Source organism: Piliocolobus tephrosceles, chromosome 8 (genome assembly GCF_002776525.5).
Source record: "Piliocolobus tephrosceles isolate RC106 chromosome 8, ASM277652v3, whole genome shotgun sequence".
NCBI lineage: Eukaryota > Metazoa > Chordata > Mammalia > Primates > Cercopithecidae > Piliocolobus > Piliocolobus tephrosceles.
The window spans coordinates 124,482,967-124,498,180 of record NC_045441.1 but is presented as its reverse complement, the minus strand read 5'-3'; the positions used below and the strand labels follow the sequence as shown (position 1 = coordinate 124,498,180).

The following is a 15,214-nucleotide window of genomic DNA, read 5'->3' as shown; positions in this document are numbered from 1 at the left end:
AGGCGGAGGTTGCAGTGAGCTGAGGTTGCACCATTGCCCTCCAGCCTGGGCGACGGAGCAAGACTCCGTCTCCAAAAAAAAAAAAAAAAAAAACTCTGGAAACCAATGTTCAGGGTTATATGTTTAGGAAACATAAAGTACCTGCTGAAGTTCAGGTTCAGGCATTGTTTACTACATAGAAATGATTAAATCAAGGTCCTTTTTCTAGAGGAGCTCAAAGTCTAGTCGTAAAAAGTGAACATGTAAACAGATGATTGTAATACACTGTGGGTGGTATTTGCAAAATAGCGAGGATGCTTGCCATCTAAGAACTCAAGTATAATTATTCTCATTCGCTGCTTTTGTAAATCCTAAAATTCTGTCACATCCTCCTAGGGTTTCTGTTGTTTTTGCAGTAGCCAACCAGTTCTTCGTCGGTCAGAATTAAGTCCAGAATAAAAGTTGTCTTCCTTACTTTCACCTTGGAAAAGAGAGATCGTCAGCAAGGAATGTTTTGTCAGGTTTATTTTCTTCTAGCCGATTTAGACTTCAAAGATGTTAGGGTGGTTGACACCCTCTATGTCTCTGCAATTTTGTCATTTGTTTTGGGGAAGTAGTGTTGGGTGAATATTCTGGTGATCTGTGTATTGTCTCCTTGTTTTATGTTCCCTTGACCATCTTTGGAACTCCTCACAGGGCTTTGTTCATGGTCGCTGCTCAGTTTTGTGCTGACTTAAATGCTTCCCTCCAGGCTGCTGCTTTGATGTTTTACAGATCTTTTAAATGAATCTTTTTTGTCCCTTGCCTTCATTTAGCATTGCTTACATACTCTGGTTCAGGTCTCATCTGATCCAGTCTGTGATGCTTCTAAGGGTGTATGTATCTTTTGTACTAAAATTTGTTTACTTTTTCCTCTTTTTTTAATATAACTTTGCACATAAATATTTTTGTTTTGTTTCTTAGATTCTGATTCCTTAGATCCTTCAAAAAGCAGCCATCTAGATTCTTCTTGTTCTCATTAATCTGATTCTCCTTCAAGACAGATTTATAGATCTTTATGGGAATATTTTAGAAGAGAATAATACATATTATGCAAAACACATCTATTTATATTTTGAAATGTTCCCACTGTATTTTCTTATTTGCTGCCTGTGGCCTGTGCGTCCCTGTGTTCTCTATGGGATGTCCTTTCCCTCTTCCACATCAGCTGCTTTTCCTCTGATGTTTTCTTATTCGTCATTTATCCTACATGTAGAATGGAAGAATTATTCACTTCCTTCTTTATGCCCCACAGGTCTTTGCTCATACTAGAATAGCATTTATTATCCCATGTTGTAGTTATTTAAACACATTTGCCCTTCCCTTCTAATTAGCCCATGAGTCCTGCCCAGGACACAGACTTGTTGGTAGTATGTTTGATGGCAAGAACAAATGCTTTGGAGTCAGACTGATTTTAATTGCTGACTGCAACACTAACTCTATAACCTGGGACAAATTCTTGGAACTACAGCACCTAGTCAGTCTCCTCATTTGTAAAATGAACCTACTACTAAACCGTATTGGATTGTTGATACTAAAGTAATTGAGTACATAAAGTGCCAGTGAGTGAAGGAATAATGGCTGGAGTAGAAAAATGGGTAGAATATATCTTAGAGACTTGTGTTTAATATCTTGTACACATAATACTAGAATATTTGTTTTTAATAAAGCATTCCTTCTTTAAACAGTTTTGATGCTACAAAAGTGTATTTGCTTGTGTTTTGGCATCTGAAATGCTATTAAAAACATATCATCTTAGTGGCTCATTTTCTTCAGTTTACATGCAGAGAAGCCTCTTGGACCCCAAAACTTAACTTACTCCTCCTGCATTCAGAAAGCTTTGCATCTTTTTGGAGAGAACCATCTGTTCACAGCATTATATAGATATGAATTAAACAGATTTTGTTGGGGAAAGTCACTTTCCAGCTCTTCTCAAGTCAGACCCTCAAGTCCGTGGATATTTTGATGCAGGTAATATTTCTAAAACACTGAGCTACCTGCTGAAGAATGTACAGGATGTCCCCATCAGGCTTTTCAGTGGAGTTGTGAGAGGGTGAAGTATGAGTGCATGGAAGGGTGGACAGTAACTGCAGCTGATGGCACGGCACAGTGTGCTGCCAGATGAGTAGTTCAGACCCTAAGTGCTGTCCAGTGGAAGAGAAGAGACTTTGACTTTTGGAAGATTGAATAAAAACTACTTGAAGAGAACAAGAAAGCATTCTAGGCAAGGAGAATGGAGGGAATAAAGTTTAGAAAGCACAAGTCATATGTAGCAGCGGATCTGGATTTTTCTGTTTATGTCATTTTTGCTTCTTTCTACTAGTATAAACAAATTTTGCCTTTTTTGTTGTTGTTTTGGCTGTTACTTTGTTCAGGTTCTTTGTTTCTGCTCAGAACTCTTTTTTTCATTTGGGTTCTTAAGATTTTCCACTTAATCCAAACTCTACTTTCAGATCTATTAAACCCTTAAGATTTTGTCTGTGACCTAGTGCAGTATTGGTCTGTCTTGCTTTATAATAAACATAGTTCTAGAAATTTGAGTGTAAACTATTTAACTAGAATAACATTTTTCATAAACTGATTTTATAATGTGTGTCTATAACAATTCATTTACTGAGAAGTCATTTTCTCTGCATATTTTAGTTAATAAATTGGAAAGATTTTTGTGACTGCCCTGATGTACAGTATGCTTATATTATGAAGGCTTTCTTTTAAATTTCAACATGACAAATTTTGTTTGCTCTTTGAAGTTTAGTTCAGCATAAATCATTTGTATTTGAGTCACTTAGAGATTCATTGTTGAGGTTTGAGGAAGTTTAAACTTTGTTCAAATCAAATACTGATGAAGATGCACTCCATCCCAAAACTGGGAGGAGATCATCTGTAAGAGGGAGGGGTGTGGGGGCAGGAGCTAGGACAGGTTGTTCCCTATGTCTTTCTAAAAATGCACAAAGATTTGAAAGTCTAACTGGCAAAGAGTTAATCATAGTAGGAACCAGGTTTCTGTTGTGTAGCCACTTGCACCAAGAAAGATTTAAGTAACCTAACCATTGGAGCATGTGGTTTTGAACTGTAAAGGACAAGAGTGAAGATGGAAGACAAAAGGTTTTTAGAAAAAATCAGGTTGTTTCGAGCCTTTTGGTAATGACCATTAAATGTGGCTCACAAACTGAAGTGCAGAATAAACACTTTTAGGTGTATTTTGTGACTGGGTCTCTCAGTGAGAGACATCCTCACTGAGGATAAATACACCCAGTAGGGGTATATCTATTGTTCAATGAGAAGACCTTGAGGAGGTGGTACCAAAATTAAAATAGAGGCAAGAATTCCAAGAAGGCACAATATCCTGATTTGGTGGCACAAAAATATATTCGTGGAAACATATCCACTGGAATTGTCTTGTTTGGGGGCTTGTTTTACATGTGTTTTATCTCAATATGTCGTCATTATGCAGAGGTCTTCTATGTCTTTACCCTTTTAGCAGCAGATCTTATTTTTCAAATTAAATTTTACATAGTGCCCTAATATGTAAACTACATGAAATCAAGGTGGGAAGGAAGGATGCCTTGTCCTGGTACCCTGCCCCCTCAACTTCCATTCTTTCAGGTGAAGCTTTTATGCCAGCTGGGAAAACTCATTGGCTTATTGCCAGTGACAGGTTACTGTTATGAGCAGATTTGCCCACATTTTGCTATTTATAGTTTTACATTTCATAATAATTAACATATTACAGTTAACCTGGAGAACAGAAAGGGGGATACCCACTCTGTATGCTGTTAATGCTAACGGTGTGTGCTTACCCAAGCAGTGTTCTGTGAAAGGTCTGATGTCAGAATTCATTCTGAAGTATAGTCTATAAGATAGTCATTGTTTAAAATGCCTTTCTGTGTACTTCCTCGTAAACAGTTGGACTAGTACAGTGTTATGTAGAAATACTAAAGATAGTTTCAACCTGTTGTGAGATTTTCAGGTTTGGCGTGGGAGGAGGGGGAGAGCTATGTAGTAACTAAAATGGCAACTCCACGAATGCTACTGTTCTTCACCCACCAACATGTTCCCATACGTGTCCCAACTGGCCTGTCTTTTTACTGAACTTATGTAGCGTATTTTAATCATATACCACCCTGGGCATTTCTTCTGTTGCTTTTTCAGATGTAGTTGTTGAACTTTTCATGTATTTTCATCGTCCCACTGTCTAGACTTTTAGCCCCTTAAAAACAGAGGTCATGATTTAAGTGCTTTTATGTTCCACGCACACTGTAGGCACTCAGTAAAGAGTTGCTTTGATTTTTAGCTTGGTGGTCTTAATCTATGCATTTTATACTGATTTTTTAAACTTGTTGTTGCTAAAAACTAGATTTGTCAACTTGTTTAGTGCATCATGATCGGCTTACTATGGATTCTGCTACCTTGACCAGCAAAGTAGCAGAATTTTAACTATAATTTCTTCTTTAATAGGTTTTCTGAGGCAGGCAAACAAAGTATACTGATACTTCTTACACAGTAGAATATGAAAGTGTGGCACATGGCATCTTGAAAGTACTTTAAATTGTGTGCCTTTGAGTTCTGCACTGAAAAATAGAACTACTACCAACAACTTGACCCCCTTTCCTGCCCTCAAATTGTTTAGAACTGAAAATAGTGTTCTTTTGTACATACTTATATGCCATAAAGTAAAATTTTTTAACATCAGAAAACATCTAAATATATTATCAATTCTTTAAGAATAAACACTCCTTCCCTGATGTATTATACTATTACTAATTACTTTAAAAATAAAATTAATATTGTTTTTAATATAAAATGTTTGGTAACTTGATTTTTATTATACTTTGCTTGCTCTTTTCACATCTTATGGTAAGTTTAAAGTACTTTCTGGTATCTTTGTAATGTTTTAGCGATGAGAAGGCTCATTATTAGATTGACTTCACACTACCGCTGAGAATGATGGGCGCTATTCCTAAGTTCCTAAAAGGAGAGTTGTCCACAGGGCTAGTTCCTGGCAGTAAGAAATACTTAGCTTCTTGGAAAGTTTATATCCATTCAGTATTGACCACCAGTGGAGCATTTGTTGTTAGGCATTTAGCAAGTAATAAATGTGCTCCAAATTGCATTTCCTTCTTTTATTTTTATCCTTATGAGAGAGTAAGGCAGGTGTTATTTTTACTTATGAATTAGGGGTCCTGGGATATACATGGCTAAATTATATTGACAGCCAGTTGTAGAGATGCCTTATACAACCTATCTACGATGTTTTCTCTATGAAACCCACTGACTTATACACGTTGAATTGTACTCCAGTGTGAAGTCCTGTATAAATAAAAGAAAATGAACTTGCATCAAGTTGAGTCAGTGGTCAAAGTCCTGGTACTATTCAAAAGGAAAATGTGCATTCACGTGAGATCATTTAAGAGCCCTAGAAGCAAAGGAATCGACTTCCTTTGTGTCAGTGGTTCTGGTTCTCAACTAGATGCAATTTTACTTCCCTAGAAGACATTTGCAATGTCTAAAGACAATTTTGGCTATCAAAACTGGGGAGTTGGTACCCCTAGCCTCTAGTGGGTAGAGGCCGGCAATGCTGCTAAACCTCCCACAGTGCTTAGACAGCACTCCACAACAGAGAATTATGTAGTTCAAACTGTCAGTAGTGATGAGGTTGATAAACCCTGCTGTATGTATTTCAAAGAATGGAATTGCCAGAAGCCCTTGCAGCCAAGACAAATTTGGGTCATTGGGAGGGAATGGGGAGTCCAGGAAGTGACTTCAGGTACGGCTGGACTGAGATGAGCTATTTTGATGGGGTTAGGATTAAGCTGATTTCCTTTCTCTCACCTTTTCTTTGTGCCAACACGGCATAGCAATAGTGGAAAAAACAGTGAAATAAACTTCTTTTCTTCTAAGCTAGATGGAATATGGTCCTATTCCAAGAGCTAAAAGCATCATTCTACTTCCCTGTAACACTTGCAGCTTTACTGTAAGCCACACACCCATGCTCTCAGGCTCCCAAAATGTCAAGGCACATGGTGTTTTGGGGGGAGGGGTGTAAAGATTGTTGCATTATAAACTAGCTAATTTATTTCCCCAAGGTATCCTGTAATCATAGTGCACCTGGGAGGATCTAAATTTCTCACTGTTTCTGCATCATGTGCCATATGTGAATTTCTTTGGCTAACATACTCTTGCTTGATTTGATTAGTCTACAATTACAGGAACAAATGTCCCTTAAAACAAACTTTTTTAAGAGTAGTTTTCGGTTCTCAGCAAAACAGAGTAGGAAGTACAGAGAGTTCTCATATAACCCCTCTGCCTTTATTGTCTTTTGACTTTATTACTGATTTTCAAATAAGATTTATGTAAATGCAAGTGTTATTCTGTTAATGCAAAATTAAATGTTCCTCAATTTCATTGCTCACAAATGGTAAAGCAAAAGTTAGGAGCAGACTGGTCTGACTTATGGGATATTCTCTCTCTCCCTAGTCAGTAGAAGAGGGAGGATCATCATTTGCCTGGACTTCTTAGGGACGTTAGCCACTCGGTGTAAGAGCATTTATCCTCCTGAACATTGTCCCATGTAGTTATACATCATCTTTCTATTTCTGGGGGATTTTATTTTTTTTCCAGGAAGTTTTCCCTGTTTTGTTTTTGCCTAATTGGAAGCTATTTTAAGTTATTCAGCCTGACAGTTTGACTGCTTTAAAAGTTAGAATGTTGCATAGCCGTAAACCTTCCTGTAATTGAGAGTGTTCTAGGACTTAAATTTGTGATCTTGTTTGTGTCAGGGGAGCCAGGGGGAAACTAATGATTGTATTCTTGATTAGAATTTTTTTCTCCTGGCCACAAAGTCCAGTTCCTTCCTTGAGTCACAATATCTCTCTTCAAATCATGACCAGTGGGCATACTATAATGCTTCTGTGTTTCTCTCTTGCCTCCTTTCAATCATGGATCTTCCCCTGGACTTTCCATTTAATATTTGACCCTTTAAAAAATTAAATAGTCTGTACAGAGTAGATCGAGAGAGAGTAAGCTCACTTGCCTTTTTTTTTTTTTTTTTGACAGATAGGGTTCAGGTTCAAGTTCTCAATAACAAGTTTTGTGAACTTGGGCAAATTATTCCTGAGTCTTTTTCTTTATCTAGTAAATGCAGATTATTTATCCTCCTTTGCCTACCTCTCAGGGCTGTTGTGAAGATCAAATGAAATAATTGACTATTAGAGTGACTTGTAAACCATACAACTGAATACAAATGTAAAATAATATGCAAATATAAGAAATGTGAGGTTTAGTAAATTACATCAATTATGAAATGAAAGTAGGCTTGGAGAATTTATTTTCCCTTCTGTTGTCTTGTTTTGTGTAGCCTAGAGAGCTTTTTCTTCATCTTAGTAAGTTCAGAGATGACCTTTGTTCAGTTTAGTTGTAGTTTTTTATCTTTTTCTAAATAAGGTCAATGGAGTTAAATGCTTCACTTGTTGAAACATGATATAATTTGGCGTAGATCAGTGGTTGGTGGAAAGCAAAATTACAAAAAGAAAATCCTGATTTTGCTAAACAGCATAGATGGTGCCTGATAGAACCTCCTCCTCCTCCTTCTCTTCCTCCTCCTCAGCGTTGATTGCTAATCAGTTCTGTAGAATCAGAAATATTTTTCTATGCTTTTTTCAAAAACTGTAGTTTGTAATTTGACTTACATTCATATTTTCAATAAAACAGCTATCTAAGTATTTGTTAAATAAAACAATTATCTAAGTAGTTGTTATACTTCACCCTTTTCCCCCCAGCCAGTTAGTTTTAGTATGTGGATTCTGGATGGTAGTAGATCAAGTTAGTTTAGTCACAATTTATAAAAAACCTTTTTTATGTTGCTAGTGTCTTCTCATGTTTGATGCTATTCATAAATAGACCCAGAAAACTGTAGGGCTCCAGGACTCAGGCTGTGAATGATCGGTCGAACTGTTGGAGTAGGGCAGGCAGACTGTGTTGGACATTATTCCATCTAAAAGGTGTCAGCTCCTGCTTCCTTGGCCTTAGTGACTAAATGGAAATACATTCTTTTCAAATTCAAAAGCCTGTTCATTACTGCTTTTCTCTTCTGAAACACATTGCCAGTTTTATAATCAAGAAGGACTTAATTATTTTTCTTTTTCTATTGCTTATGTTTATTCTTCATAAAATGACATTTCTTCCATTTGATGGGCTGAGAAATAAGCTCCTATATTGGACTTTGCAGACTTGGCTTTTTTATAGCGTAAATCAGCTCAGCTGGCTAAATGCCTCACTAACTGAAACTTCATAATGTAGCTGGAACTAAACTGTGCTCTGGAGCATTGAGTCTTTAAACTGGATTATTGATTTACAAACCCATAATGGCGAAGAGGCTATAGAGAGACAAGAAGCTCCCTCTCCTGATCCTTGAGCAGGTTTTTCCTACTTACTTCAGGGGCTCTGAGCTCACGAGCAAAATCCTAATGAAGTTTATCTTGCTAGGACAACCCATTTTAAATGCTCAATAAAGAAAGAATAATTCTTCTCCCGCTTAACCACTAAAGAACAACATATGTTTCTAACGTAGCTTTTTATTTTTTTTTATCTTTCATTTTTTTGTTGGTAAATCTCCCAGACAACAGCAGTTCTGTAGAGAGTTTAAATATGAAGGAATGGCAGGACGGGCTAAGGGCACTTCTACCCAACATTAACATCAACTTTGGTGGACTGCCCAATTCTTCTTCCCCCTCCAACGCCAACCACAGTGCACCAACCTCCAACACTGCCACCACCGACAGCCTGAGTTGGGACAGCCCTGGCAGCTGGACAGACCCAGCCATCATCACAGGTAACTTTCTCACTCCCTTCAGCTCCACTGACTGCCAACAGTTTGGTTTTTAGCACAGATAAAATAAAAACCGAGATCTCTTCAACATAAGCTTCTTTTCACAAAGCTGCAAGTGTGGAGTGGCTTGTTTCGTTCTCAGGGGTCATGCAAGTCTCATTTAACCTGTCGGCCTAGTTGTGTATTAATAAGAAGGCATTTGGTGCCTAGGTTGCTTCTTCTGGTTTAAGTAGGTGTTAACGTCTAGCAACGTGTATTTTGTAGGCCTCAAAGTACAAAAGGATCTGACTTACTCTTCTTATAAGGAACATACTCCACTTTTTGTTATAAAGCTCTCTATTATAAGGCTGTCTTGTTACGCATCCCTGTCAGAGGAAGAAAAGCATAATTGGGAAATGCCGTCATGCAGTTCTGGGGAATGGTGTTTTGCAGCTGTGCCTCTGTGACAGTGGGGGACTAAGTCTAGTTCAAGAGGAGGCATGGGTTTGTGTGACAATAAGTCTTGGTTGTTGGGGGAGGATCAAAGGAACAGAAGGTTTAAAAGGTCTCATGTGGAAGGAGTTTAAAATTGTAATCTCTTCTGTGTTTCCTTTTGGTTTTGTTTTCTAAATTTGTTTGATGACCTTATTCTTTCCACACAAACTCACCATTTTCCCTCTTTTTTCTTTTCTTTCCTTAGGTATTCCAGCATCTTCAGGAAACAGTTTAGACTCTCTTCAAGATGACAATCCTCCACACTGGCTAAAATCCCTTCAGGCCCTCACAGAGATGGACGGCCCCAGTGCTGCTCCATCACAGACCCACCACAGCGCCCCCTTCAGCACACAGATCCCGCTGCACAGAGCCAGTTGGAATCCCTACCCTCCTCCTTCAAACCCTTCCAGCTTCCACTCCCCACCCCCAGGCTTTCAGACGGCCTTCAGACCCCCCAGCAAAACCCCCACAGATTTACTACAGAGTTCAACACTGGACCGCCATTAGGCAAAGAGGAGCAACCATTAGAAAATGCAGGATTTGTCCCACTTTGTTTTCTCCCTCTCAGCCCACCACCCACAGCTCCCTTCTCATTTCTTATGTTCTGAAGAATCCAGTACCTGATCAATTTTTTTTCTCCCTACCCCCAGATGCAATGCGATCACAGGGTCATTACCATCTCTTTATTAATTGTAAAAGTTTTTGTTGATCCAGCATTTGAGTGACACTGTTGAATGTTTCTAAAAATGCCGTTTTAAGGAGAGAAAAAAAAAATCAAAGGGCAGTCTCAATACTTAGAAAATTATTGTTTGTCTGTTGCGCATAATAATGACATAATCTGCTTAGCAGAAAATGGCGATTAATCTATAGGAAAGGTCAAGTAAATGCATTATCAACTGCAGAAGTTTGAAAACCAGGTTCATTTACGTGAGATTGCTAAATGCATGGGGGGAAACAGTGGTCCTAGCATCCATCTTGTATTCAGCTTATCATTATTGCAGGGAAAATGCTTTTAATTTTAAATTAATTTTTAATTATTTTGGCAAGTTGATGGCAAGGACTTGATTGTGTTGTTAAGCAAAAGAATATATTGGAAGTTGATGGAAAGACAGATTCATCTGTAGTAGTAACTGGCTGATTGCTAAAGAGTTTATAAGGAGGTGAGAAGTAATTTTTTTAAAGGAGAAAATTTTTTTGGCTTTAGATTTAAAGTAAATTGAAATGTTTTAAAGAAAAAAAGTATTCACAGATTTAATACCTATTAATAATATAAGAGCTGAAATGTAAGTGATTTCTTCAGTCCTCCTCTGTCAGAATCTTTTTTCTTTTACCGTAAATTCACCTGACGAGGGCACTCTGAGATAGCACTGCTCTGGGGCCGTCTGATCACCATCAGGAGCAAATCTCTGACCTCCTTGCCTGCAGCTTTTACTTAACCCTGTAGTTTCTGGACGTTTGTGCAGTATTGAAAAGACAGGAGAAAAGAAAACAGAAACCTGGTTATAACCTGACGCTAAAACTAAAAACAAGGAAATGTACCTCCTTCTTCAGAATTAAAACTAAAATCTTAAATAAAACAGAAAACTTGATGATGACACTTGGGTTGTTCTTGTTTTTGTTTTTCCATTTTGTTGCATGTGAGTTTGAAAGATTTTGTGACAAGTAGCCATCAGACTTTCCATTTGATTTTACATCTTCAACAATAGGGAGGGAGGATGGCTTAGAAGAAGAAAGTGGAGGATAAACAACCATTTTATTGTCAGTCAGTGTCATCCTTGAAGTTCAGCCCACCTTGTCCTCAAGAATCCCTCTTCCAGTGGCTTTCAGTAGAAGATTCCTCTTTCTGCTATTGTATTATGCAGGCCAAGCCTTCCCAACTGAGAAGCCTCATGTGCCAGTAATGGAGAGGTTATTGACATGCTGAGATGTTGATTCTCTTTAGGGAGACCTGGCGGGAGCAGCAGCCACTGTGTCACACAAGTGGCACCACTTTGTGAGTGCCATGATGGGAAAGAGATCGGGAAACACTGATGTAGATGATCCACAGACACATCTGTTATGACTGACCATTTTAGGAAGTACCTGATGGTGGGGCGATGATCGCACCACTGACCAAAAGAGGGTAGGGGATAAAAGTTACCTGTTCCCCAACAGGACACCAGGATCTGTGTGGTTTGTATGTCTTGCCTTGGGATGCATTCAGAAGCTCACAGCAGGAACTGGCATATTTTCAGCCATGTCCGTTAAGGGAAGCTTTGTCGGATCAACTAAATAGATAGAGATTATACGTTCTGTGTTTTCAGGTGGGTTTTTTTCATCCTTACCTTTACGCTGTACTTCAATTTGTTAAAAGTTTCAACACAATTTTTAGAAACTTAAACATGGTATTTTCAAATAAATGTCACCACAAACAGATGGTGACCAAGTGGATAGTAAATTGTTTTGTAAAATTAACAAAATTTCCCTGGGTAAGGGGAGAGGACTAGAAATGACAGGCTCTCTTTGCCCTTGAACTTCGCTTCAGTCTCCTGAACCTCCACATTGTACTGCAAAATGATGGACCAATGCACAAATAATATTCAGATGCCAGTAAATTGTAATCAAGGCTTTTTGCGGGATGGGGAGGGAGTCCTGAGATGGGCATATCAATAAAAATGTTGCTTTTTCTGTAACAAGAGGGAACTTCCACCTTATAAGGCTGTGCTGTAATTATGTGTATGTTTAATTGGTCATACAGAAGAGTTAATAGAAAGCATGACTTTACAAAAAGTATGAAGAATAAAAATAATAATGATCTGTGTGCCTACCACCGAGGTTAAAAATAGAGGCTGGGTGCGGTGGCTCACACCTGTAATCTCAGCACTTTGGGAGGCCGAGGCAGGCAGATCACCTTAGGTCAGGAGTTCGAGACCAGCCTGGCTAACATGGTGAAACCCCATTTCTACTAGAAGGAAAAAAAAAAAAAAAATTAGCCCGGCATGGTGGCTCGCACCTGTAATTTCAGCTACTCTGGAGGCTGCGGCAGGAGAATCACTTGAACCTGAGAGGCAGAGGTTGCAGTGAGCCGAGATCGTGCCATTGCACTCCAGCTTGGGCAACAAGAGCGTGACTGTCTCAAAAAAAAAAAAAAAAAAAAGAACCTCGGTATCTTAAAAGCCCACCATTTGCCCTCTCCAATTAGACCATTTTCTTTCCTCCTCATCTACAAATTTTATTTTAATTTCTGTGTTAATCTTCAAGAGTTTTGTCAGCTGTGTATCTGTGTATCTATCCTTGAGTAATACATTGTTTAGTTTTAAAACGCTGAGTAATAAACCCAAGCCTAGCTGTGGAAGGAAAGGGCAATGTTGTCACTATTAGATTAAGGCTTTTAGGAGAAGATAAACTAAACAGCTTCTGGGGCATAGTTTGGCTTTAGCATCTCTGATCATTTATGAAAGCCTCTTCTGAGAAGTGCAGTGGCCAAGGTTATGCGTGAGTCCTGGAAAACAGGGCTTGCCAGTTGGGGTAGGTCTTGTCATGTAAGCACAGTCCCGGTTGCCTGGCAGAAATATGGTCTGCAGGATCAGTCTGCTGTCCGTTTCCTGTGTCAAAGCTCACCATGGCTTTTCACCAGTCCTCTGGAGTAGATCACAGACACTTCGTGAATTAAGTGTCTTAACCCTTTGGGGTGAGGGGTGGGGTTTAAAACAAGTGTCAGCTGATTAATTCATCAGGGCTTGGCAGGGAGAACAGAAAGTTCATTAGGCTTGGTCAAAATCAGAAAGTACAGAAAGCAGCCTGAACCAAACTGACTTAGGCGGCCTGTTGGTATAATAGCAGTGGGAATCTTGGTACTGACAGCTGTCATGGATCACAATACTCAGATCTGGTACACAGCAGTCATTTCTAATATTTCCCTTTGTTCTCTCTCCTTTCTTGGACCTTCTTCCTATATTCCTAAATCCCATACCCTAGTTTTTTGTTTTGTTTTTCCTAAATCTTATTTTGCTGGAGTGACACCCTCCAGTATTTCTTAAGGAAAGGTACGTGGGAGATAAATATTTTAGTAATTTGCTTGTCTGAAATAATATTTAATTCTACTTCTCAGTTGATAGTTTGGTAGCTACAGGATTCTATATATTTTCCTGCAGAAATTTGAAAGCTTGTTACCTTCTTGCTACCAGTTTTGTTGTCGAACAATCCAAAGATGCTCTTATCCTCTATATGTAATCTTTCTCCCTCTCTGGAAGCTTATAGCAAGTTTGTCTTCCATGTTCTGGAACTCCACAATGATCTGCCTTGGTGTGGGTCGATTTTGTTTCATTTATTATTATTTATTTATTTATTTATTTATTTATTTAGACGGAGTCTCGCTCTGTCGCCCAGGCTGGAGTGCAGTGGTGCAATCTTGGTTCACTGCAATCTCCGCCTCTCAGGTTCAAGTAATTCTCCTGCCTCAGCCTCCCAAATAGCTGGGATTACAGGTGCCCACCACCACGCCTGGCTGATTTTTGTATTTTTAGTAGAGATGGGGTTTCACCATGTTGGCCAGGCTGGTCTCAAATTCCTGACCTCAGGTGATCTGCCTGCCTTAGCCTCCCAAAGTGCTGGGATTACAGGCGTGAGCCACCACACCCAGCCAGGTGTGGGTCTATTTTAATTCGTTTTGCTGGACACAGTGGACATACAGTATGTTTTTAAAATCTTATGACTCATTTTCTTCAGTCTCGGAGATTTTCTTCACTTATTAGTGAATTTCTTGCACTTTCTTTTTCTGTTCTCCGTTTCCAAAAATTCCGTTGTTTAAATACTAGACTTTCTGGACTTCTGCTTTTTAAAATATTTTCTCCAATTTTCTATCTGTATCTTCACTTGGGCTCTTCTTTCTAGGAAGTTTTCTTTCAACTTTATAGTTTTCTTCTCCTTGTGCTGTTTCTCCAAGTTGCTTTAATCTGTTTGCTTTGATTTCTATCTTCCTTATTAGAGTTTTCTACATTTGATCTTAGCCAAAAGGCCAAGAAGTGATTATATTAGAGACTCTTTAGATGCTTGGTAATCCTTGGTTATCTGCTCATGAATGAGACTGGAAAATCGATGGGGAGTTTTGAAAACATGAGTAGGGCTTGCCAACTTTGAATTCCCCTATTGGAAGATCTGGGTGGTCTCTTCTAATGGGTAACCTCTGTTGTCATTGTCTTTAGCACCTGTCTCTTGGCCTTGGCTGGTCAGATTCCATAGAGAGGAGTCTTACAATGGCTGGCCTAGCTGGTAAGGGTCTGACTGCCAGGGCTTCAGAGCTGTGTTGGGTCTCTTTATGTATTTAATATTATACTACATATAATCTCCCCGATGCAGTCTTTACCTCGCCAGAGATTAACTCTCCAAATATCTGCCCATTTATGAGAAGAATAGCATGGAGTTGGGGAATGAATCTAGGGAGTTAACTTCTTAAAACAACTTTCTTAGTAACCTTTATTTAGCCCCACTCCACACACTTTATCTCTGGTTTTAGCAGTATCTAGTCCTGTCAGTTCCTGTGCCCTTGAGGATTTTGTGATGTAAATTGGATTGGAGCTCAGTTTTCCCCGCTGTTAGCTTAAGGTTGGCCTTTCTCAAATGAGGTAGGTGAGTCCACCCAACCGTCTACTTTCTAGATCCTTAGATTTTTATTGCTGTCATTTCCTCTTGTTATCCCTGTTTTTCTTTTTTCTGTTACTCGAATTTTAATGGACCTTTAGGAAGAAATAAAATTAGATATGTAAGTTCAGTCTACCATCTTAGCTCAGATCTGTGCTCTGATTTGATAAACTAGTAGGCATAGTTTGTCTGCCAGTGAAGTAGAGGAAGGACTATCTTTTTGCTATTGGCTAATGAGTGCTAGTCACCATGTTGTATATCCCTTGGTTTGAATAG

General features: G+C 38.8%; 1 protein-coding gene across 4 annotated transcripts in view; it reads left to right on the top strand.

The window, feature by feature from the left end:
• CNOT4 (CCR4-NOT transcription complex subunit 4) overlaps positions 1 to 10,916 on the top strand; it is a 148,807-nt gene extending 137,891 nt beyond the window's left edge. For 2 of the 4 annotated variants that reach the window (XM_023190044.2, XM_023190043.2), the window contains exon 11: positions 9,525 to 9,831. In XM_023190044.2, coding sequence (XP_023045812.2) covers positions 9,525 to 9,826 — 302 coding nt within the window. In that variant the 3' untranslated portion in view covers positions 9,827 to 9,831. Of the gene's footprint in view, positions 1 to 8,635; positions 8,849 to 9,524 lie in introns of all 4 variants that reach the window. The other 2 variants (XM_023190041.2, XM_023190042.2) reach the window with 2 other exon arrangements.
• The last annotated feature ends 4,298 nt before the right edge of the window (positions 10,917 to 15,214 follow it).